This window comes from Gymnogyps californianus, chromosome 2 (assembly GCF_018139145.2).
Source record: "Gymnogyps californianus isolate 813 chromosome 2, ASM1813914v2, whole genome shotgun sequence".
In the NCBI taxonomy this organism is placed as follows: domain Eukaryota; kingdom Metazoa; phylum Chordata; class Aves; order Accipitriformes; family Cathartidae; genus Gymnogyps; species Gymnogyps californianus.
Window position 1 is genome coordinate 168,123,402 of NC_059472.1, and position 26,026 is coordinate 168,149,427.

General features: G+C 44.2%; 1 protein-coding gene across 1 annotated transcript in view; it reads left to right on the forward strand.

Moving 5' to 3' along the window:
• Positions 1-13,131: 13,131 nt before the first annotated feature.
• SMARCD3 (SWI/SNF related, matrix associated, actin dependent regulator of chromatin, subfamily d, member 3) overlaps positions 13,132-26,026 on the forward strand; it is a 75,726-nt gene continuing 62,831 nt past the window's right edge. The window contains exons 1-2 of the mRNA XM_050891686.1: positions 13,132-13,257; positions 24,467-24,684. Of these exons, the coding sequence (XP_050747643.1) occupies positions 13,180-13,257; positions 24,467-24,684 (296 nt within the window). The 5' untranslated portion in view covers positions 13,132-13,179. The remainder of the gene's footprint in view (positions 13,258-24,466; positions 24,685-26,026) is intronic.

Here is a 26,026-nt window from a genome sequence, read left to right on the forward strand (position 1 = left end):
GATAGATGCTCCAATCCCTTAACCATCTTTGTGAGCACTCACTCCCATATGTCCATGTATTTCTTGTATTGGGGAGCCCAGAACTGGACACAGCACTCCAGATCTGGTCTCACCAGTGGCAAGTAGAGAAGGATCACCTCCCTTGACCTGCTGGTAATGTTCTTCCTAATGCAGCTCAGGATGTTGTTGGCCTTCTTTGCTGCAAGGGAGCATTGCTGGCTGATCTTCAATTTGTTGCTCACCAGGATCCCCCGGGCTTTTTCTGCAAAGCTGATTTCCAGCCAGTCATCCCCTGGCCTGTCCTGGTGCATGAGTACAATTTCTCCTTCATAAATTCATGCTGACTACTCTCAGTCACCTTCTTGTGCTTCATGTGTTGGAAATGGTTTCCAGGAGGATATGCTTCATTACCCTCCCTAGGACTGAGGTGAGGCTGAACGACCTGTTTTTTCCCAGTTCCTTCTTCTTCCTCTTCTTGAAGATAGAAGTGACATTTGCTTTCTTCCAGTCCTCAAGAACTCTCCCAATCTCCATGAGTTTTCAAAGGTAATTGAGAGGGGTCTCACAAAGACATTGCCTAGCTCCTGTAGCACTCATGGGTACATCCTGTCAGGTCCCACGGACTACTGTATGTCCAGTTTGTTTAAATGTTCCCTAACCTTGTCTTCTTCCACCGAGGGCAAGTCTTCCTTGCTCCAGACTTTCTTACTGGTCTCAGGAGCCTGGGATTCCTGACAGCCGATCCTGCCAGTAAAGAAAGTGGCAAAGGCGGCTTTCAGTACTTCAACCTTTTTTATGTTCTTTCTCAGCAAGTCCCCTTCCCCATTCAGCAGTAAGCCCACATTTTCCCATGTCTTTCTTTTGCTGCTGCTGTACTTATAAAAGCCCTTCTGTCTGCCCTTCATGTTCCTTGCCAGATTCAACTCCAGGTGGACTTTTGTTATCCTAATCACATCCCTGCATGCTTGGACAGTGTCTCTGTATTCCTCCTGAGTCACCTGTCCCTGCTTCTGCCTCTTGTATGCTTCCTTGTAATGCTTGAGCTCAGTCAGGAGCTCCTTGTTCATGCATGCAGGCCTCCTGCTGCTTTTGCTTGATTTCCTGCCTGTGGGGATGAACCAGTCTTGAATTTGGAGGGGTGATCTTTGAAAATCAACCAGCTCTCCTGGGACCCTCTTCTTTCCAAGGCCGTAACTCACAGGATTCTTCCAAGCAGATCCCTGAACAGGCCAAAGTCTGCTCTTCTGAAGTCTAGGGCTGTGATCCTGTTTTTTGCCCTGCTGCATCCTCTCATGTTCCTGAAATCCTCCATCTCATGGTCCAGCCAAGGCTGCCCCGACCTTCACATTCCTGACCAGTTCTTCCTTGTTTATAAAAATCAGGTCCAGCAGAGCACCTCTCCTTGTCTGCTCCTCAGTCGCCTGGGTTAGGAATTCATCTTCAGTGTGCCCCAGAAGCCTCCTGGATTGCTTGTGCCCTGCTCTGTTATCCCTTCAGCAGATAGTGGGGTGGTTAAAGTCTCCCATGAGGACCAGAGCCTGTGAACATGAGGATTTTTCCTGCTGTCTGAGGTCTCATCTACTTCTTCCTCAGCAGGTGGTCTGTAGCAGACACCCTCCACAATGCTACCCGTGTTGGTCTGCCTGCTAATTCTGACCCATAAGCTCTCAGCCGAGTCACCGTTCATCCCAAGGTGAAGCTCCGTGCACTCCAGCTACACTCTCGGCGAAAGGGCAACCCCCCCTCCTCGCCTCCCCAGCCTGCCCTTCCTGAGGAGCCTGTATCCATCCATCACAGCACTCCGGTCGTGCGAGTTGTCAGCTACCTTAGAATTCAGTGCATGTTTAGGATGGGAAAGGAAACAGAGAGAGCAGCACTAACAGTGCGTAGATGATCATGCAGCTTTCTGTGAGGAGAGGTGGCCTATCAGTCTAGGAGCAGATACTGCACCGTTGCTATAGGAATCAAGAGAATACGTAACATCTTCATAAGTCTTAAGAGATTGTCTTCTGTCCTCTAGCCAGAAGCAAATGACTGAAGGAGCACGTGACTGATTCCTGCTCTCTCGCATGCCTTGCTGCAGGAAGGATGCTAACCATTTTTATTTTGGGAGACTGCAACAGGATCAGAAGCTGAAAGACTATTAACTACTGTAGTTATATGTGGTCCGTTCTTCACCAGCTGCCAGACAGAACAGTCATTTTTCTGAAGGTATTCTTCAGGGCTTTGTCTGGTTTGAAATGTCAGAGAACTGTGTCCCGTAAGCATGCAAGAGGGTTCACAGAATTGGTCCTTTGATAGATAAATGGAGTTAACATATAAAGGGCGACACAGGGAAGAACAATGCTAAGCCTTAAAATAAGGCCATAACAAGGAGAGGGGTTTAGGCCTGCATTCTTGATTAAATTATTTCTCATGAGGAATTGTGATTGTTGACTTCTTGCAGCACTGTGGAAGAGGCAAGGCATCCTGGAGTTAAGTGGCATGATAAATGCATGGCAAAGCTGTCGTAGGGTGGGGTAAAATCAGCAAATGGATAAGACAGAGGGATGCAGAAGAAGTGGGCACTTTCTTACTCCTGTATTTGGCATTTTAGACCGTTTCAGAGCAAATTTTTGACAGCAGCATTCCAAGTGGATTTAATCAGAGTAAAAAAAGTATTTGCCAAGTTCAGAAGAGACAGAATTGCAGTGGTGAGATATACAATGGCAGGAGTTTGACTGGGGAAAGGAAGGATTGACTCGAATAGCAGGAGGAGGTGGAGAAACTGAAAAAAAAAAGAGTAACTGTTAAGACAAAATCAGCTAAGTGGAAGAGTTGTTACAGATCAGATGCAGTAGGAAAGGAATCAGTTACGTTATAGACAAGCTTTTCTCAAGAGCAGAAATATGACAAGCTTTTTTTTGTGTTGGATTTTTTTTTCCCCCAGTATTCTGCTCCCTGTATTTCTTATGGTTAGAATATTAGTGATTGACCTTCCATTACATAAACTTTTCACTAATTTTTAAAGTTTGTTTTATGCTTGTTTAGACTAGATGAATATCCTACTCCAGATTAATATCCAAGATCTTAAGGAATTTAAAGAAATAATTTTCTAATTTTCTTGGTATCTCCGGCTTATAACTAACAATTTAGAAAGCCTTTCTCTCTATAACCTTAGCAGAGATTTATGTCATATTATTTGGCATCATATTTATAATTAACATTCAGTGTTGCTGTATCATATGTACATGTACTAGCTTGGTTGTAGCATCTGAGTGCTACGGAATCTCTTTGAAGAATGAAGCATACTTATTTCCCAAGAGAGAATAGGATAGTCAAAATCCCCCACAAGTATGTTGTTTCTATGGTTTCAACTTGCAGGCTGGGTATAAATTGATCAGAAAACAGGTGCCAAGGATGGGCTGCACAGAGTAGGAATTTGGTGGCTATTCAAAATAAGTGTAGCTAGACAGCTGGTGTGCCAAGTCCACTGCCTGTCAGGATGACTGGTGCTCTCTGTGTTCCATTGCGCTCTTTCGATTTCCATCTGTTAACTTAATTTGTAAACTGTAAAGGCCAGAGACTACATTGTTTTTATCTGTACCTCCTAGTACTCTCAGGCCCTAGAAACAACTGAGTACCAAGAATGGGAAGAATTGTGAAATGTGACAGATAATATGACATAAGGTACAACCCTTCTACCTCTCACAGTTCACATCCACACACAAACACACCCCTCTGCTATTTAAGTTTTACCACTGTAAATTCAGTTTATTTTGCAAAGCGCTGAATGCCGTAATGATTCAACTTATGTTTCTTCTGCCTTTGTTTCTTCTACATATGTTTTGAAGCCCATTTAACAAGTAACTTGTGCCACCATTTACGTGCCTTGTCATTTAGACATGCTTTTTTTCTGGGAGCATATGCAGTGTGTAACTGTGCACACTTTATGACTTCATGACCCCACTGCCAAGTGCAGTGTGTTGCTCTAAGCTGTAATCTGCCAGCCTGCTGTGCCTATGCTCTGGTGAGAGGGACGAGGAGACAAACCACTGTATTGTGCTGGAGCCAGAAGTTTTCCACTTTTGCAACACTCGGTTGCTCAAAAAGAGCCTTGGTTGAAAGCCTATTGTCCAGCTGAAGCCTGAGTTCTGTAATCGTGTCTCTGTCATGAGTTGCTGTGCCTGGCATTTCTGTATTCCTGTGATTTCATATATGTATTTATGTACTAGGTGAATGGAATGCTGAAAAGATTAGAAAACCATCTTACCTGCTGCTACAGACATAGCACAGTTCTTTCACCTCAGGATTTATCTTCCACCACCTGCTTGAGGTTTTTCCAGCCTAAATCTTCTGTCTAACATTTTAGGCCCATTTGATTTCTTTTTATCCTCTGTCCTGACTGGCTGTGAAACTTCTCCAAAATCTTCTAATTTGAGGATTTAATCTACATATCTTTTACTTCCCTCTTTTAGATCTTTGAAGATAGTAAAACAATCTGGATATAACAACCATCCTTGGAGTCCTTAGTAGCCACTTCCCTTCCACTTGTTTTTATCATTTGTTTATAACCTTTTTTTTATAACCTTTCAGTAATTTTTATTTTTCCTGGCAATTACATACAAATTATGTTCATGTTAAGAATTCCAGGCATATAACGATGTTTTACTACATTGCATTTAAGTTACATTTGCCATTTCCCACTGGCTGCCATTTTCCAAAGTCATTGATGTTTGCTATAATTATGTACCATTTGAGATTAACTGTGACTTTTTTGGGGGCTAATCTGTTTGTAATTGTTGTAATTATTCTGCCAAATAAAATAATTTAAAAAGACACTTGGGCTTGTCTGGCAATGCAGTTTTTTTATGATCACCAGTATTACTTGTTGCTCTCAGTTCCATTGTGCTCTAAGTCTGATGTGGTTGTATTCACCTATTAATTGTTCTACTAGTTTAGTTGAAATGGGAGGTGGATTTATTAGACAGTCTATGCCAAGATTGCTTTGTTTTCCTTCTTTGGTTACGTGCTTTCTCCAGTCTCCTAGTGCTTTCTAAGACTGTTTCTCAGTTATGTAGCTTTGCATATTAATACATCCTTCAGTCAGTATTTACTTATTATTGATTTGCTTAAACTATAGATACTTTTCAAATTATTTTCAGTGAGAACAGGATATAATTCCTAGCATTATTAATATTAATCAAAATGGCCTCTAAAAAAATATTTTTTCCTGATAAAGAAACAGGAAATCCTGTTGATTTTCCTATAATACAGAAGGGCAAGAATACTCTAGGCAGTTGCATTAGTCTGATCCCAAGTCCATGCAAGGCTCAAGAATGATTTTTGAAAGAGAAAATAACTGAGCATGAGGAGGACATAGATGGTAGATGGGATAAAGAAGCAGCTTAAGGTTACTAACCTACTCTTTCTCAGATAATTTTCTACGCAAAGGAAACAGCGTATGTCTTGTTTATCTAGACTTCAGTGAAGCCTTTGATACAGTACTATCTGAAAATTTAGTTGGGACTCAGAAGACAGATAATAGAAGAATTGCAGGGTAGGTAAGGAGCTCAGTAAAGACGACACAAAAGACATTGCAGTTTCTTCAGGATTTGCCTTGGGATTGATGTAATTTAATATTTTCAGTAATGCCCATGGCACAAAAATAGGAAGCATGGTAATTAAATTTGTTGATGATGCAAAATAGATGGGTATCGTTGAAGCAGAAGAGAATAAGTTATGTGGAAAGAACTGGATGGTTCTGAAGACTACACAAAGAGAAATCAGATGATATCTGATGACAATATAGTGCACAGTCATGCACTTAGGGACTTGTAACAGGAATCAGCACTGTAGGCTGGAGGCTTATCTAATGGCAGTGATTAAGAACGAGAAACAGCCCAGTACATTAGTCCACTTGCAGGAGAATGTGGGGTTATCGCTGTCATAATATTGTGGAAGGCAATTGTGAACCTAGCAAAGCTTGGTAGAGATTTGTGCTGGTGAGACAAGTATTAATGCCACATGAGCACATGGCCTTCTGGAAGACTGTAGGTACAGTTCTGTTTGCCCTTGTTCTAGACAGGTTAACTGGGACTGACATGGATAAGGCTGATGGAATGATGAGAAATGGGCACTCAGTTTTAAGAGAACAAATAATAGTTTCACTTGTTTAGTCTGACAAAAGGAGGAGTGAGTGTGGGCATGACTGCTATGTATAAATGCTTCAAAGCATAAACATTAGACACAAAGAAGAACCATTAAGGGCAATGTTGGTAAAAGAATAAATGGGAATAGCCAGATATACTAAAAGAACATAGTCACTCATTCAAAGAACTCAGTTTTGTAGCAGCTGTCCCATAGGAATACTGTTTGAAGTGCTATGCAGTTGATTATACAACAGCGGACTTGCTGACCCAGCGGTTCCCCCATCTGTGTTCTGCCAATTAGTGATAGCAGGTGAATCCTTTATGGTGCTCTTACCAAACACACCCCAAAGCCATCATTCTAATCACCAAGTATCATGAAGATACTTACACTTTTTGGACTAGAGGGCAGTAGGTTTGGGAGTAGTTGCTGATAGGTCTTTTTCTCTGTTCCCTCCGGATTCCCCACCAAGAATTCCTCTATTTCCTTCACTTTTGAAAAACAGAAATCCATACCCCCAACACCATCTCCTGTCTTCTCTATTCTCCTTCCAGGATCAGTGTCTTCCTACTAACTTCTCATACTTTGCAGCTCTGCTTTGGCTCTTGGCTAGAAAATGAGTATTGTGGACTGCTGCCTGTAGCGCTCTGCTGCTTTGCTAAGAAGATGTGAGAAGCCACGCACAGATGTCACTGCACAAGCTGTGGAAAGTGGGTTTGGTGAGGATGGAAAAGTGGAGGTAGAGGCATAGTAGGGCTAGACAGCTTACTACGAGGTCACAGAATTGTGCAGAGTTGGGTAAAATACAAGTATTGTTGATATCATGATAACACTGAGGACTCATTATTTTGCATCCTATAGTATTACATATCTTTTAATCCATCTTTTGGCATCCCTGCTGTTGCCTTTGATTGCTTTTAAAATAATCAGCAGGTAAGTTTGTAATTATCTCTCTACCTCTGCAGAATAATGTTTGGAACCTCTGGAGACAGACACAAACACTTTTCTTTGCCTTCATTTATTCTTTTTTGCCTTTATTTCAAGTCTTCTTTCTTTCTTTATGCGTGCTACAAATTGCTTATGGTATTTCTTCATTGCAGATAGATTTTTAAAAACAGTTCGTGGAGAGGCCTAACATAAAAAGGTAGGTCTATGAGACAGTGATGCAAGATGGTAGCTGAAGATATGAGTCAAAGAGAGAGCAAAAAGCCACAGTATAAAAGCTGTATGATACTTGGGAAGTCTCAAAGGATAAGTGGCAGCAATCTGCATATGCAGATTCCTTATTCTTACATTGCTGTAGCAATCAGATATGTCTTTTTTCCAAAATAAAAAAATTAAGGGACCCTTTTTGATTGGCTTAAACTTGTTTGCATCAGATCTGTGGAATCTGTCAGGGGAGACCACTCTGGGTAGAAAAAAGCCTTATCTTTGTCTTATGATATTCCATACAGTTTCTGTAGGGAAATAAAGCAAAACGAACCTCTGGGAATCAGCTAGTCCCTTGTCCTGCCCTAATCCAGAATCGACACTGCCTACATCACTCTGGATAGATGCTTGTCTAACCTGTTCTTGAAAGACCTTCGGGTGATGGAGATTCCTATCCTTGCTGGACAAACTATCCCAGAACATCTCTACTTTTACTGCTGTACTCTTCCTTAATATCTAACGTAAATCTTCCTGGGAGAAATTTCAATCCATTATTTCTTCTGCTGTGTGTATGGGGAGCAGCTCTTCCCTGTATTTGCAGCAGCCTTCTGGATATCTGAAGACTGTTATTTTCTCTTTCTCTTTTTGGGCTTTACAGTTCTTGTCACACTTAACTGTTCTCCCCTGAACCATCTTGATTTCTCCCACACACATTTTCTCTGATGCACAGAGCCCCAAACTGCAAAGGACAGCCTGGTTGAGACATTAACAATTCATACCACAACAGAAGGATTACTTTGGAAGGATTCCTCAGCAATACTGGCAAAATTTAATTTTGCAGCCTCAGGGAAATGTTGAGCTGGGACTGCTTGTGCCCTGGAGAGGACAAGGGATGGGGAAGAAGCAGAGACAAAATGTGGAGGAGAAAAAGAAGAATCTAGGGTATCGTTGTCACTGCTTATGCTGCCACCAAGGGGATGAGAGAAGTGGGGCAGCATTCAGTTGCTGCTCCTCTGGTTTTTTATCTGCTTATTTTGTGTCGGTGTAGTACTGTTAACTCACACTCAGTTTATGATCTATTATATCCCCAAATATTTTTTTCTGAAAAAAATACTCTTCAGCCAGTTGTTCTCCATCTTCTATTTATATAGGTGTCGATTTCTATCTTGATGTGGAAACTTGCGCTATTTCTGATTGAATTATGTCCTGTTTTTTCAAACCACATCTCCAGCTTCTCAGGATTTTAATTTTAATCATCTCTCCTAGCATACCTGTAACTCCTCCAAACCATATGCTGCTAGGAAATTTAATAAGCATGTTCTCTCGTTCATTATCCGTATTGTTAATGAGAGTACTGAAAAATTCTGAACTCAGGAACAAGTGGTCATTTCTTTAGAATAAGCAGAGCCTCAATTTTGGGATATTTTCTGTCTGTTTTTCAGTATGTGTTCTATGCTATATTGCATCAATTCCAAAACTGTTGAGAATATTTTCAGGTTTCAGTGAACAGAGCGCTGCTGACTTAAGTGAAAATTGTATGAGAGAAACCATGCTTCTTTAAGGCAACCAGCACCTTCATGTACTTCTTTAATTACCTGCAGATCAAAAAATTGAAAGCAGCTGCAAACATATCTCCCCAAAACAACTACTTGGTTCGTATCTTTTCTAACTTGACCATCTTGGTTTAACAATCCTAAAAGCTTGAATAATAGCACAGAAGTAAAAACAAACCACACAAACTTGTGGGAGAAAAGGTGGCCTCTCAGAGCCCCAAGAGGTAAGGAGGAAGAATGTCAGTCTTTCCTTGAAATAAAATGGGCTAGGAATACCACATAAAGTGAGCTTGAAGTGAGCAGTAGAGGCATGAAAGGTGGCCCCAGAGCGTGCTCAGCCTCCAAGAACTAGTAAAGGAACACAAGCGTTATAGAGTGACATCTTCTAGACCAGAAACGGCTGGGAGCTGCCAGGATACTTTTAGCAGTTGGGGAAGACCTGGGTTGAACCAGGCACTTTTTTTAAGAACACAGACACTTATTTTCTACACTTTTATGAAAAAAGATGTAGGGAAAATAGAAAAAGAAACAATGTAAAATAAAATTATACGCTTTTTCTCTTAATTTGGGAGAAGACATTCTTGCACTGTAACCTTCACCCTTTTGTGCAAATGCACTGCGCAATAGTTTTCCTTGACAGTATTGTGGCGAGTGGAAGAATCACAGGAAATAGGTTTCCTTCTCAACTAGGTGATGGTGGGCAAGTCGCTTCCATCCATTTGTACCTTATTTTCCATTTGCAAAAACAAAAGAGCTACTTCTACTGATTTATTTTCTAAAGTACTCAGAGAACTACAATCATACTAAGTAAGAGCAGAGTTTTATTATTACTTTTTTTTTTTTTACTCACTCAGTCTATGGCTACAGTGAGTCTGCCATTCCTTAATTTTCAAGTGGCTGACCTTGTAATTTGATGTTCTTTTGAGGAAATCTCTTTATATAATGCCTGTTAAGAACATCCGGATAGAATACAATACATATTGTACGGCATTAAACTGAAATTCAGTAACACTTCATCATATATCCTCCTGCTCCAGAATGTACTAACGCCAGCTACTGATGGAGATGGGAGCAACTGCAGCTTATCACTTTATCTGATCAAAAAGCTAAAAAAGCCTACAGCCCGCACCCGTACCGCACACCTTCCCGCTGGCACAGCGCTGACAACGATGACAAAGGCCCGCAGGGCCGAGGCGCTTCCAGCTGCTGCGGGCGCATGGCTGCCGCGGCCGGGGGCGTCAGCGCCAGCGCGGCCCGGCGCCGCTCGCCGAGTTCCCCGGCTGCCACCGACAGCCGGATTCGCTGTCACGGGAACCGCAAAACGCCTGCGAAGTGCCCGACTCCGCTTTGTCTCCCACCTCCAGCCCGGGAAGCCCAGCGGCAGCGGCGCCGGGCCGGGGACGTCTCCCGGCGGGGGGGTGGGGGGGGGCGAGCGGCGCCGAGCCCCGCGGCCCGGCCCGGCCGCTGCCCGCGGCATGGAGCTGCGTCCCCGGCGGGGGCGCGGACAGGCGGAGCCGCCCCCCCCCGGCCCGAGCAGCGCGGCCGCCTTGCCCCCACCGCGACGCTAGCTCGCCCCCCCCCCGAGCCCCGCGCCTCTCCCTGCACACCGGCCTCCGCCGGGCGGGGTCAGTCGCGGTCGCCGGGGCGGCGGCTCGGCCCCGGCCGGGGCGGGCTCGGCGCGGAAGGGGTTAAGGCCGCTCCCTCCCGCGCGTCCGGCCGTCCCCGCCCGCGCGTCCCCCGCTAGGCCACGGCTGACCTTCACGGGAGCCGCGCCGGGCATGCGCGCCGCCGCGCTCGGGGGCCCGCGGGGACGCGCGGGCGGCCCGCTTCGGTTCGGCGCGGCGCGGCCCGGCCCGGCCCGGCCCGGCCCGGGGCGTTGCGGCACGGCCCTCCGCCCGCCCGCCCGCCCGCCAGCGGCGCGCCCGGGACCGCGTCTGGCGCACGCCCTGCCCGTGCCGGGCGCGCCGTTGCCATTCGGTGCCGATGGTGCTGGCGGAGGAGCGCGGGGGGACGCGAGGGGGGACTGCGCGCCGCGCCGCAGCCTGGAGCCGCGCCCTGCCGCCGCTGGCCCCTTCCCGCTCCGCGGCGCCGTGTGCGCAGGCAGGGCGGGCGGCCCTGCCGTGCGCGGGTGCGCAGGGCCCGAGCCGCGGGGTGGCTCCGCGGGCCGGGCGGTGCCGGGGGCTGGAGGCCGTCGCGGCTGTTTGCCCGGAGCCTTCTCCAGCGAGCCGCTCTGGGCTTGAGCGTGCCGCGAGGTCTTGTGTGCCATTTCACGCAGCCAGGGAGGTTGCGCGGTTCCCCTGAAGGAATGGGAATAGCAACACCTGCACAGGCCTGTGTCAGTGACCCCGCTGCAGGGAGAGCTGATGCTTCTCTGGCAAGTGCAGGAGCCAACAGTCAGTGCAGTCTCTAAAGAAAACGCATGTTGCCTTGCCGGGAGGAGGGGAAAGGGCTCACAAGATGGGAGCCAACGTTTCTGTGTGCTTCTGGGATCTAAAAAAAACCGGGCAGATGCAGGCCCGATGCCACTTTGCCAGGTATGCTCATACATAGAATCGTTTAGGTTGGAAAAGACCCTTAAGATCGAGTCCAGCTGTTAATCTAAGACTACCAAGTCCACCAGACACGTAGCAGTTTGGTTCCAGGTTGCACGTGCCTTTAGTTCAAGTCAGCTAGAACCTCAGGAATAGTTCAGGCACTGAATAAGGCCACACTGCTTTGCTTGGCATATTCCTTCTGAGGGACTGAGGGGGGAAGGGGGAACTGATAACAGTGGTCACCCTCCTGAAATTTCTGTTGTTCCTATGGCTGTTGCCACACAGTAGCACTTGGATTGGGGTCCCCCTAAAAACCAGTGGAGGTTGCCTTCATCCCCATGGGCAAAAGGACATATGATCTTCATGGCTTACTCTTCACTGCTGGCTGGCGCAGTATCTCTTCCGTGCTTATTTTCATTACTGGTTGAGGGCAGAAATTTATTTGTCTCAGATCTGATTCTCTTCTGTTTGCAGTCTTGCCAGAAAATTCACAGCCCCTAGACAAGAATTTCAAGCAGAGGAATAGAATAAACCCCTCTCGTAACCTGGCAACATCTCATCTATTGCTGTGTTAGGCAGACTGGGAAACATCGGCCCCTTGCAAGCCGCAGACACACAAGGAGCTGTCGGTAAGCAGATCGGTGCCCCAGGCCACCGCTGCCTGCTCTGCCATTATGGAGGAGCCAGCACTGCTGCTTGCAGAATGGCCGCCGTGCTGCCAGCGCCTGGCGCTGCGCTAGCCGATGTCCATCCAGGGCCGCTGCCGCAGCAAGCGGTCGCGGAGGGGGCGGTCTGCCGCTTTCTGCCCCCTTCCCCTGCGTGGCAGGTGGGCTCCGTATTCCCACCAGTGTCCTGGGATGACACTCGTCGTCGCGCAGGGCTTTGTGTGATAAGCAGCGAGCTGCTGATGTCTCACGGCAGCTGTGGTGTTAATAATTTGTCTGCGTCCGTCAATCACCTGGGGTCTCTAATGGATCCGTCACAGTGGTACCAAGGCATCCTGAGGGCGGTCACCCCGTGAGAGGGGCTGTGGGCGGCTGGGAGCGTGGAAGCAAGTCAGGCGTTGTGCTGTCGCCATGCTGCCCCCCCGCCCCCTTCCTCCCGCTGTTCTCACACTCTTTCTTTCCCCTCGCTCTCACACGCTGTCCCTCCCTGTTCCCAGCTTTCTGCCTCCTGCTGTTCCTCTCTCTTGTCCAAAGGGGTTAGTTCTCAGTCTCGCATGCTGGAAATGCTGCCAGTGAATGTTTCTGTGTGCTGCCTGCCAGGTCCCTGGGGAAAAGGCCTGGAAATGCAGTGCAGGAGGAGCAGTGGGAGCAAGGGAAAACCATTGTTTCTCACTGCTCGCCTGCTGCATTTTCTAATGGGAAAACACTCTCTGTGAGGTGCCGAGTTTTATGTCACGGCTGAAGTTGCCCCCTCCCCCTTCCCCCTTGCCCCTGAATTTACCATCCCCGGGTGCAGAGGAGGAGAGCTTGCAGCACTGCTACGGAAAAGCTGAGACGTGTTTTCAATTTGCCTCCTGCTTATCTCGGCTGTTTGGACAGAGAGGTTTAAAAAGCTGGATTTTCTGTCCCTGCAGAGTAAACACACAGAACCCAGCAGCACAAACTATTTCTGGCTTATCAGTGGAGGAATGCAGCAGCTGAGGCTTAGCGCGAGTGGGCCGTCAGGAAGGCCCTGAAGGGGCCCCCTCCCCACTCCGCGCTATTAGAAGTGTGAGAGCCCAGCAGGACTCAGAGGGGAGAGTTGGAGAAAAAGGCAGAAAAGGGAAAGAAAGAGGAAGAGAGAGAGTGAGAGAGGCTGAGCAGACCCTGATGGCTACAGACGAAGTTACAGGAGGGGCTCGCAAAGCTACGAAAAGCAAACTTTTTGAGTTTCTGGTCCATGGGGTGGTGAGTCGGGAAAGTTAGTGAGCTGGCTGGCTCTGAATAGAGGGATGAGTGGAAACTGGAGGCTCTGTGCTGGGCTGGATCGGCTCCTGCAGTGTGCTCCTGGGGCGCTGGTAACTGCCTTGCCAGGAGAGCACCGGGGTCTGTAAAGCCCCCAGAATATGCACTGATTCATTGATAATATAGGCTTGTGGCTGGGGGGATGTGTGCTGTGATTTTTGCTTTGATTCTCCATGAATGGTGAATAGCGTGCTTTTGAGCCTGATCATGGTGCAGAATCTGCACTGGATCTGACCCAAATGGGCTTGTAGGACACTTTGTTCTGTAATCAAACTTGTGTTTTGAAAAACAATTCTGATGAAAGCCTGATGAAGCCTTGTGGTACTGCCTCTGGTTCTTGTCTCCAGTCTTGGCTCTTATGTATCCTCTGGCTACTTAACAGGTGACTTTCAGGGGCTTGAAGAGATTAGCTCTGCAGATCTGTAACAGTCTATGGAGACTCACCCACGAGAGAATTTCAGGGTGCCATGCTTAATTAAAGCAATCCTTCAGGTCTTTAAAAATATTCCAGCTTTTGTTTAAGAATCAGGTCTTCGATCTCCATTTAAGGGGAAATGCTAACCCTGTTTTGCTGCCATTGGAAACGATGTTCTTTAAACGACTCTCTAGTGATTGAGAGCAGTCACCATTTATAACATTTGGATTTCTTGTATTGATACACATTTAACAAAAATAAGACTGTTAAAGAGCCCCAAGGAATGCAGATATTGTTTGGATACTGCTAGTCCCAAGTGTTTTCTCTCTTGAGGATTCTGACACCTCCTGTGACACCTTTCTGAAGACGTCAGGTGGGGGCTCTTGTGCAAAGATCATAGAAATCTGCGGAGCTCATGGCAGGCTCCTAAGTTGTCTCCGTAATTCAGGCTTACTCCAGATGCGTGTGTCCTGCAGATCCTGGATATGGTGGGACTTGCAAGGCTAAGGACTTTTAGGTGGCATTCTGTGTTTGTGAGAACGGTGAAGAGGTGATGTGGTGCCAGTGTGCAGGAGCAGTGTGTTGCAAGAGTGGCGGATGTACAGGGATGACTGAAGAGTAGGTGTGCAGGTCTGTAGCAGTGGTTTTGTTGTGGACATGTGGGTTCATTAAGGTAGTCTGGCTCAGGATGGCTATAGCTGGGCAGAACCATAGGCAAGTCGGGAGGGGTGGGCATATGGGATGCTTTTGCCTTTTCCACGGTTTCTGTTGGCATTTGCACACCAGTGGTCTTCCTTTAGTATCAAGAAGAGTGGCGGAAATAGTTATGTGAATTTGCTTCTTCCACATCTAGATGGACTTCATGTGAAAGCAGCATGCTAGTCTCTTGAGCATGGGAATTTTTAATTTATACCAGAATGAATACAGCAGAACTAATTTCCATTACTTATTTGGATGCTAGAAGAGTCTGCCTTTTCTGCCCTGGGAGTTTTGCCACTAGTGGCATCTTGCTTGAATATCTGTGTTTGCCTGGAATATCTGCATGTGTTTGTCATCTGCCCGCTACTTGTTAGTGAGGCTGGAGCTTCTGGTCTGTTATTCTGTTGCCTGAACACCTCATGTATGACCCTCTCCTTTCCTCCATGATGATCTCCTTTAGTTCTGCTTTTGCTTCCTTGTTTGTTCTTTCCTTTAGTTTCTTCCTCATCGCAGGCTCATTTTGATCAAAACACAGGTTGGGGTAGTCAGTCTTCCATTATTTAAAAAAAATTTGTAACTTCATTTTATCTCTTCAGGTCCTGTATCCTCCCAAATAAGAGAATGTGCCATCACAGCCATTACCTTGAGTTTACATACTGCTGGCTATTGAGTTTTATTATTGTCCACAGCGTGTCAGCATCTGAATTAATTCCTTGAAAAATCAAGTTATGTAGCAAACTTACTGGAATTCCTTGGAGTCAGATTCTGCTCTAATTTCAGGGAAAAATCTCTTCTTCAAATGACTTTTTTTTTAAATTTTATCTATGATAACATTATTTGATTTGATTATTGCAGGCTTCTCCCCCCCCCCTCCCCCCCCAATGGGGAGAGATAAATAGAGGTAGAATGTTGTGAGAAAATTTTTTGCTACGTGGACGCTTAAATGAACAGGATAATTTTGCAGTATTTCCTAACGGCAGTTAGCCTTTGGATTCACTTGATCTTTCTGGAAACATATGTTCCTTTGCTAAGGTCACTTCGCCCTTTGCTCTTGTGCACCTGATCCTGCCTTTGTTCTTTTCCATATTGCCAGCTTAGAAGATGTCTTCTTCCTTGTTTGTCCCAGTCAAATAGGATACCTCTGAAAGGTGAAATCTCTTGATGGTTAAAAATCTCAAGTGCAATACTTCATTCTCGTCCTGCTTGAGTTCTTGATAGCTTGTTACACCTCTGGTTAGCAGTTCTTCTTTTAAAAAGGTTAAATTTCTTTCAGTTATTTATTTTTACAATTCTTTTACTCCTGTTCTGTTTCATCAGGGTCTTGCACATTGTTTTTGTGGGAAGAGAGAAATCCCTGCCCCCCCCCCCCAAAGGCTTCATCCTTTACTTTGTCCTTTTTTTTGTTCCTCTCTGCTCTATTTCTAGCACTTCTATGGATTAATATGGCTTTAATCACCACATTTATGTTGATTTATCTCTTTATTGATGCATTTTCTACTGTCCAGTAGTACATTTCAGGCTGTCTTTATGACATCTCCCTCTGGGTGTCCAGCTGTTGCCTTAAATTTTGTTGACCCAAACCAAGTAATTAATATTCCTGCAGGCCATTCCTTTTCTCTGTTTCTTCTATCCTCTAGACCCTATCATAGGCCTTCCTGCTGGCTGGATCCCTTCAATGGATGTTACCCTTGTCTCCCTTTTTTTTCTCTTTCTGTCTTTCTGTCTTTCTGTCTTTCTGTCTTTCTGTCTTTCTGTCTTTCTGTCTTTCTGTCTTTCTGTCTTTCTGTCTTTCTGTCTTTCTGTCTTTCTGTCTTTCTGTCTTTCTGTCTTTCTGTCTTTCTGTCTTTCTGTCTTTCTGTCTTTCTGTCTTTCTGTCTTTCTGTCTTTCTGTCTTTCTGTCTTTCTGTCTTTCTTTCCCCCCTTTCTTTTTCTTACTCAAACAGGTATCTTCCCATATAGCCTTGAGAAGGTCCATGGTGCAGATCTTGTCAAAGCTCTTGTCCAGACATCTGTCTTCTTGTTACTCAATTGCAGCAATCTTCTCTTTGGTGCCTTGTACTGTCGACCTTGCCTGTGTCATCTTCACACAAGAAGCTGCTGAGAGGTTCATTTTCTTGTCCTGTTGTTCTGACCTTTTTAATCTGCTTCTCTGTCCTTTTTCTGTTCCCACTTTATCTTCCTTCCAAAACCAATCTTCTTGCCCTTTATACACAAGATACACCTATAAAGGTCTATGTCCCTTTCTTAACTACCAAGTCATATCTGTATTTGCAATATACTTGCTGTCAGTTCAAATCACCTTCTTTTCCCCACAGTGATCGTGGTCTTTGTCCTCTGTGCCGTGCTTAGGAAGCTCTTCCTGTTAATCTACGTCCTTATCCATATTTATTTTCTGCTAATATGTGTTTTTTCATAGTTCCTGCTAATCTCTACAGTTTAATATTAGTTACACATCAAGACTGCTAATTTGTACAAACCTATGTATCACTTATGTGACTCCTTTGCTTATCCTCAGTCTCCTTTTTCTCTGGTCATCTACCTCTCAAATCTGGTCATAGAATTTTGGGGTAAGTACAGAAACTGTGTTACATGAAACAGCATTTAGTACAGTGAAAGAAGGGTCTCAAAGCATGCCATCATGTAAACAAATATTTAATATAGTCATAAATAACTCATTGCCAATGTTAAAACAGACAAAAAGACAGGTCTGGTCTGTCCACAGCCCCAAAGTTCTGTATGGAGTGTCTAATAGGTTTATCAGTGATTTGGAAAAGGGCATGAGCAATGAATTCCATAAGTTTGGCATCTCCTCATACATTGCTGGGTTTTAAATGAACTGTAACCATTCAGGAGGAAGGCTTGGATGTCACTGTGAGCTGCCTCGTGTGTAGCAGCAGCCACTGCTACTAAGAAAGCAAGTAAACTGTTAGCCTGATTAAGAAATGGGGCAGAGAATAATAGAGAAGCAGTTGTTAATCCGTGGCGTATACTTACAAGAATATTTTTCTGATTTTGGTCATCTGCATGACTAACAAGCAAAAAGAGGGGTAATTCAGAGGGCAGTAGTAGTGGGAGGCCTGTGAAGACTTCATCAAAAGAGAACGGGATTTTTTTTTTTTATTTATAATATCTAAGGATGGAGATTGATTAGGAAAGTTGTAAAATCTCTGTTACTGGAGGCTCTTAGGCACTGGTTAAAGAAGTAAATATCTATCAAAGATGATGGAGATGCTGGTGATACTTCTTTGAGATGAGGAAGGACTGGATGACCTCAAGGACTCATATTTCAGTATATTTTATAAATTATATTTGTTTTATTAGAATGGGAAGAACTAAAGATATTCTCCCCGAATTGAATGGTGATCTGTTTTAAGTGGATAAAAGTGACTGTTTCTTCTAGCCAGTCATCAGTTTGTAGAGATCACTACTAGAAGTAGCGAGGTGAGGAGGATATTAGGTTTGAAAAAAGTAGAACTTTGCTAATGAAAAATACCCCACTATTTTTTAATTATCATGGATATAAATACTATTTTGTTAGAGCATAAATCAGCTAACACTAGAAGGGCTAGAAAAGAGCCTCATGAACTGTCGTTTTTGGACAATTTGTTCCACTTCCCTAACACAGGGCTGTCTGCACGATTCTCTGTGCTAGGACATCGTCAAGGAACGGGTCCTGGCATGGAGTCACTGGTTTGCTGCACTTGTATTCCCTGTTTTGTTAAACAAGGAAATGTTTGGGGTGAGTGTAGGGCAGCGTGGAGAAATCAAGGGACCTTACCGCAGTGAAGAAATTTGATTGGGAAGGTACTTGCAGAAGACTGGTAGAGTGAAAACGTTGTACCGCGTTACACCGTGTAAGTAAGCTGCCAGTAGAAACTGAAGGTTTGTCCTTTCCTAGCCCTGGACTAAATGCAGGCTAACAAATACAGAAAAGTTCACACAGAATTAAGAAAAGAAAATCATATTAATTCTAGCTAGGGCTTTAATGGAGATCCATGTGATTTTATACAATATGGGCTTGTTAAACAAATTTGAGTTGCTCACTGAGAAAACTTGGATTTGCTGATGAATATAGGTGCACAGATGTAATTGATCTGTGAGGTGTTTGAATTGCTCTTCTGTTTTTTAAAAAAGAAATACTGTAGGAATGTGAGAATAGTCCCACTGGATCATTTAGCCCAGTGTCTCCAGTTGCAGGGAGCAGCAGAAGACTGCATGGAAGTACAGGAGCAAGGCAAAACCCTAGTGATGCTTCATCCAAATACTCTGTGCTTTGTAGCTATGGAGCTTTCTGACCCAAAGCTGCCCGTTATGTGTAGTACCTCTATATGGATTTTATTTATGTAGGTTAGTCTGCTGATGTCTTCCTGAACCCATATAAACTTTTAGCATTCACAGTGTTTTGTGTCAGGAATTTTTACAGCTTATCTTACGTAAAGGAATACCTGATCCTGAAAACTGCTAGCTGTTGTCTAGTTCTTGTAAGGGAAGAAACAGTGGGCTCTTGATCAGTGTCTTCTCTCTCCATGCTAGTCACGATGTTGCAGAGCTCTGTTGTTTCCTCTCCGCTCCCAAAGCCATCCTTTTTACAGAGTCAAGAGGCGCATTCTGGTAGTTCTTCGCATAAAATCCATACCATACATTATATCACAGTAGTGGATGTGATCAGATCTATTAAATTGAGCGAGCTGATGGAACTCAAATATGGTATATAGGGTTTCTTAGTTTCAATTCCAAAGATCTTTTTATTGTTGGTTGCATCCAAGTGCTTTGTTTGAGGTTTGGTGTCTGATTATTCTGAGCTGTGAATGGACATGCATGAAATAGAAAACATCACGTTTACAGAACTGTGAATTGTAACTTGAGACAAAGTTCAGTGACCACCTTTCTAAGTTAAAGATTTTTGGATTGTCGTGAACATTATTTAAAAATGGGTGGAACCTGGAACACTTGGACCTTGATTCTAGGATGTGAGAGCTTTTGGGAAATGGCGGAAGGTGAATATGGCAGATAAGCAAGAAGAATTGCAATACTGATGTTTCTGCTTACTAAATCTCTAAAAGATTCATAGGTGTTTAAAAAAAAAAAGGAACTCATATGAGGTAACATCGGTAGTTAGAGGAGAGAAGCTGTCTACAACTTTTTTTTCTTGTACTTCTAAGAGTCCATTTTGAAACGGCACATTCAGTTGGGAAACCATTTGTGCAGTCAGAAACCTGTTGCCATCACACAATATCAGTCTAGTCTAAATTTCTTAACTGTTCCAGATACTTGTAGTGACCCATTCTTACCTCCAGATAGCATCTGGCATCTCCTCTTGCTTAAGTTTATGCCTTATGGAAATCAATAGCTCCTGTAATGCCTTGACACGATATGTTGTCTAGCCAAGGTAGCTTCTATTTTTAGTTAAAAAAATATACTGTTTGTGTACTTTGTAATTGTTGTTGTTCTCAAAATCTGTCAGTTTCTCTGTTAAGAAGCAGCGCGTGGCTGGTCGCTGCATGCCGTCAGAGTCCTCCTGTGTGGTGCCAAGATGGATAGAGTCTGTGTCTTTCAGGACAGGAATTTGCTGTAGGTGCAGCTCAATGCTGTATTGCATTGCAGTGACTCCCCGCTCTCTGTTCAGTCCCTTTCTAAGGCTCTTGTAGGTGTTCTTGCTTTTCTTTTCTTGATGCTTTCTTTTACTTCTACCTATCAGTTCTCCAGGTTATTTTCCTCTATCTGGTGTGTCCAGATAGGAACCCTCCTTTTTTCTGCTTCAGCATTTTGGCTGCTATGATGTTGGTGTCCCTTGAGAAAAGACTCTGCGGTAGAAATACATAGAAAAGCACCACTCCAACGTTGTCTCATTTCTGCCGTCAGACAGGAGAAGTTCACTTGAAGAATGACAAAGAGGAAGAGGAAAGAGGCAGTCCTCTGATGTGACAGGAGGTTCAGGCAGGGAAGAAAGTAGAAAAGCCAAATGTGTGGCTTGGGAAACTGGGCAGTGGAAGGCAGTGATAGGGACTTGGCAGCAGTTGTTGGGGAGGTGGTGTGCTTGCTGCACTGACAGTGTGCTCAGCTTTGGAAGGCTGTAGCCAGGGCGGTGATGGACTGTGCACAGGAATGCAGGCAATCGGCAGAATTCTTAGGGACCAGTGTGCATGCATGAAATATCGGTTGTGTGCCTTTCTCTGTGTGGCGTACTGTTTGGCCTTGCCTAGCTGCTCTGCGGGCAGTTCTACTATACTCTTTGCTTCATCTTCTCAGAGCTGTGAAAGTGGTCCCTTCAGCTGGGGACATACTGTGGTCTTCCTCATTTCCTATGGCCCACAGTGGTTTTGCCCTTTGTCCAGTAAAGTGTTTGAAGTAGTGCAGAGTAATACATGTATATGGACTCAATGGAGAAAAAAGGGGATAGGTCTGTGGGTAAGAACAAAGTTGGGTCAGGTAGAGGGGTCTAGGGTAGATGATTTCCCAGGAAGGAGGATGTGTCAGTGCTGTTTTGCACTGCAGCCTTCACCATGGATGATACTTGTTCAGGACAGATTCCATCCCTCTGAGGAAGAGGGGAGAGACAGATCCTAACCCATAGACAGGTGCAGCTCCAAGATCTCTTTCAAAAGATGTAATGGTATTGCAATACTCTTTAGTATCAAGACTTTTTTTTTTAAATGTCAGTATTGTGAAAAATTCAATGTATTGTCTGTCACTGTCTTGTCTTGCACATGTGTTTGAGAGCAAAATAAGCTTTTAGATAAGGTAAGGTACGGCTTGTGTGTTCTCCGTTTATAAAAGTTTAGATAGAGAAAGCATTTCTGTATCTTGGGAGTCTGGTGGGCTTGCAGCAGGGAGATGGCAGTTGCGTAGTGAGTAATATTTTATTTACGGGTGATATCGGAGATAGGAACATGAGAAGGGAGGGGAAGGAATGAGGTGGGGCAAGGGGTGAGATTGAATATACTTTTGCTAGAGCTGTCTCCTTTTTTTCAGTTTTGTCCTTTCTCTACGTTTCTCTATTTTGATGCTTAACAAAGGGAACTGAAGGAAGTTCAAAGATGTCAGACTTAGATCGAGAGTAGATTTGGCTTGCTGACCTTGTTCTCCAGGCCTTAAGGTGTCCTTTATAGAAGCAGAAAAGGGCGCCTGCAGTCTGATCCGTGTGGCCAGACAGTCTCCAGGAGGGATGAACGCGAGATGGCTGTGCTCAGGATCTTGTCTCTTCTGAATGACTGTCAAATGTCCCTGGCTGATTGACAGGCAACAGCAGGCCCAATGGTCTGCTCTTTGCTGGAAGAAGGCCACAATGTGTAGATTGACAGGCAACAGAGAGATCTTAAATACAAGCTCAAGTGAGAAGCATTTTCTGGGCCGTTTGTTTTTGCTGACTCGGCCTGGGTCAGAGGGTGGGGGTGAGTACGTGGGAACGGAGAGAGCTGTGCTGTTCCAGCAGTTTCATAGCTCCGGGTTTATGGGAGAAGATGTTTCCAGCTCTGCACAGAGCCTCAGTTTTGCCTGTTTGCTGCCTGCTGCTGCCTCCCTGCTCAGTGGCCATACCCACAACCGGTTTCCTACATGAATACTTGCTGAATTCACCTGCTTGGCTTCCTGTGCTGGTCTCTCTCCTACCTCAGCCTTCCTTCTCTATCCGTACCAGTTATAGCCATTGGTTCTTTGCTGATCGTTCATTTCCCTTCTTTCTTTCTCCCGTTTCCTTCATGCATACAAGCGCAAGGAATATCTAAGACTTGGAGTGATCAGGGAGGGCGCTGAGCTGGGGCTTTGGGGGCTACAGTGGATTTGGGTGGTTAATTTGGAGATGCAGGTCCAAATTATATTTAGAATTATATATTATTATAATATATATTATAATTATATATTTAGAAATTATAAAATGATGAGATAAAGATGAAACAAACTATTTTTAAAATTTTTATTTTATTTATTAACGGTGCAAAAACCATTTTCTTCCCACCCCCCTATGGATTGTCTTGCATACTTTCTAGGGTGCACGCACCTCACTTTGGAGACCACTAGTGTACTTCTCCCAAGTACCTTCTCAGTCTTTAACTGTTGATAAGAGACGTTTCTGGGCCAAATATGTTTTCCGTGTCGTTAGCACCCCTTTGGAAAGGGGTTGCACAGGCTGACTACCGACTGTGTGGCAAACTACCCGCTTTTGGTTGTCTGTGAGCCTGGCTCCTCCTAGCCCTCTCTGATGGCCGTAGTTTGTTGTTCTGGAAGGGGCAGTGAACAGTCAATCCCCAGCTGCCCTCTCCAGGCCACTCATGATTTTGCAGAGCTCTAGCAAATGCCCCCTTAGATTACCTTGGATCACCTCCTTCCAGGTGGAAAATCATAGTCTGCTTACTTTTAGTTATGTGGATGCAGTTCCATATCTTAATCATTTCTGTGCCATTCTTTGTACTTTTTTCAGATCTACTCTGCCATTACTGAACTGCAGGAACCAGAACTGCACACAGTATTCAACATGTGGGCAAACCATGGACAGTGGCACAGTGATGTTCTCTGTTCCCTTCCTTGTCATTTCTTTTTTTTAATGGCTTTTTTTGACCTCTAGTAAGCAGTTAACTGATTTTTTTTTTTTTTTTTTCTGGAAGTGTCTGTTTAAACTCCAAGATCTTGCTTCTGTTGGGCAGCAGTCAGCTCAGAGCCCATTGTTCTGTATGTGATGATGGGATTGTTTTTTCCCCATGTAATTCACTTAAATATGTATTGAAATCGATTTTCATCTTCCTTTTAAGTGTTCATTCTGCCCCATAAAGTCCTTCTGCAGTTCTTTGAAGCTGCCCTTCATCCTTGCCAGCTTAAATAACTTAGCGTTACCAGCAAAATTTTTCACTTCCTTGCCTTTTCTTTTTTTTCCATTTTTTTTTCCCCCAGGTTGTTTATGAGTATGCTGCAAAGCATGAGTCCCAGCAAAACTCTGCATGTGCCTTCCTTTTATTTTCGGAACCAATTACTTTTACCTCATTTCTATCCTTTTACCAATTATTTATCCATAATGGATGCCATTGCCTCTTGGTTTCCTTAAAAGACTTTGTAGAGGGACTTGACTTTCAAAAGACTTTTTTGTATGATTATTCTTATTCACATGCTGGTTCAAATACCTATAGAGAGTGTGTGTGTATTTGTCTGTATTTTCACATATATGTAGACATATAATAAACATCTTGATAATTCTTAGAATGAAACTAAGCTCTTCTCTCTGTTTTAAATTGCATTTTACAGGTGGTAATTATTTTACTGGTTTTTGTCCTTGACGAATACAAACTTTTAGGATTTAGAATTGAGTTTACTGTGTGTCTTGTACAGCATTAAGCTTGTGATTTGACCCAAAGTGTCTCTCCAGAGCACGCTGAAGTCAACATAAATGTCAGGCCTTTAGAATGCCTACAGGGGCTGCTGACAAACTACCACATTCCTTTTTTTTTTTTTTTTTTTTTTATTTTAGAGGCTTGATCAGAGGCATGACCTTTTCTTAAAGGATTCTTGTTGCTTTATGAACTTACACTGCTCTCTGGTGTAGGTGAAGGAGAGGGCTCTTAATGGAAAATGTTTTATCATAGTGTTTTCATGGTTCACCTTTGCTTGTTACAGTCTCCCTACTGATCAAAGCAGCATGCTAGTCAGTGCAAAATCTGAAGCACTGTAGATGTGAGCTTGCTTGTAGCTTTGATTAGCATGTGAACTGCACCAATTTGGACTGCGTGTAGCTGCCATGGAGGTTTTTCTTCCGTCTGAAGGTAGAGCTTTCTGCTGTAAGCTGGCCTGGATACGTTACTGACCACTGAGTGTTTTCCCAAGCCTAGTATTTTTCATCCCTGTTTCCTGTCTGCTTTATCACTGAATGCCTCTTTACGATGTCCAGGAAATACCAGTCCAGAGCTCATGTGCTCTGTGTTGCTGCTTAGTGCTTATCAGGATGGTCAAAATGGGGAACTTGCTGGAGCAAGTGTCTGATTATGTGCAAATGTCTTTGCAGCTGAAGAAACAGGGACCAAACTGGCTCTTCTTTCTGTTTTGCTTCTTCTCTAGCGTCCTGGGATGCCATCAGGAGCTCGAATGCCCCATCAGGGGGCTCCCATGGGTCCCCCAGGCCCCCCATACGTTGGAAGCCCCTCGGTGCGACCGGGGATGCCCCAGACCGTGATGGAAACAACAAGAAAACGCACTGCACCACAGCAGGTCCAGCAACAGCAGGTGCAGCAGCAAGTGCAACAGCAGCAGCAAGCCACTCAGAACCGAACTAGGAGGTGAGTGTTCCAGAAAGAAAACATGGGAGGACAATTTGAGGAGGAAAAAAGGATATCTTTTTAGCAATAGGTAAGACCTTTAAGATCGAATGAGACAGAATAGAAGAGTTATATATTGTCAGTTTCCTGAAGCAGGAAAAACATTGGTAAATTTTACTCTTTACTTTGTTTGTGAATGGTCTTGAACAAACTGACCTTTACTAATGTCTGATTTTGCAGTTATAATGCTTTTACCTCACAGGTTTATCGGGCTATAAATCTGGCCGTTATATTTAGCCTTTAAAGTTAATGAACAGTTCTCTTCTAATATAGTACAATTATTGTATTATTTGTTATCTGTTCTGTATAGTTTCTCTGATTTCTGACTGGCTAACAAAATGCTTTGTAAACGAGACAAGTGGAAAAAATTTTTGGTTGGTCATGTGAATACTTGTACTATGGTCACTCAGGAGAGTGGTCATAAAACTTGCAATTGTCACAGGCATTCCTACATATAAAGTACAGAGATATGCATAGGAAATAATTTCATAGAATTACAGGGATTTTTTTAAAGGAACTTTCTTTTTAAAATATGCCCACTTTGTACAGTGCTGAATGCATTCTCTCTTAAATAACAGTTCACTAATTTCTTTTTGTGACTTATTAGACCTCAGCAGTCTTGAGTTCCAAGTGTGAGCCACTTCCTGATAAATACGTAGGGTGCAGTCATCTGGGTGGTCTGCCTTTTGCAAAATCATTATAGGTGTATATATAGATTCAGACAGTGTTCTGGTGGTGTCATCGTGTCTAGTTGTAGGTAAAACATGATTCTCTAAGCTCAGTGCTTCAGGAGCCCTGCTCTGTCCAGGTTATATGCCTTGGATCAGCAAGCCAGACTTGGGAATGCTTATATCTGGGATGCATCTGGAAAGGACACCAGTTCTGAGAGTATTAATACATTACGATTGAATACAGAAGGAATGTGTGTGAGTGCAGCACTTGGAGGCCTTGCCCAGCACTAGCCAAAATGCACATTCCACAGCACCTCCCAGGAGGTACTCCAGGAAACTGCACAAAATAATGCCTAGCCTTCAAATACACAGGGTAGATACAACCTGAAAAATTGCCACTGCTGGATAATTAAGGTAAACTTTAGTCACTAACTAGTTTCCAGGGATCATTAAAGAAGAGTATTTTCTAAAAGTTGATGGCCTAACTCACGGAAGGAGGCAGTTCCCCCTCCCCAGTTCTTAACTTCAATGCTTCTGGTTTCGAACCCAGCAGTAATCTCTACTGTAGTGAGGCCAGCTCACACCAGTGCTTCCTAGGTACTCAGGAAAGTTCCTCTGTTTCTTCTGCCATG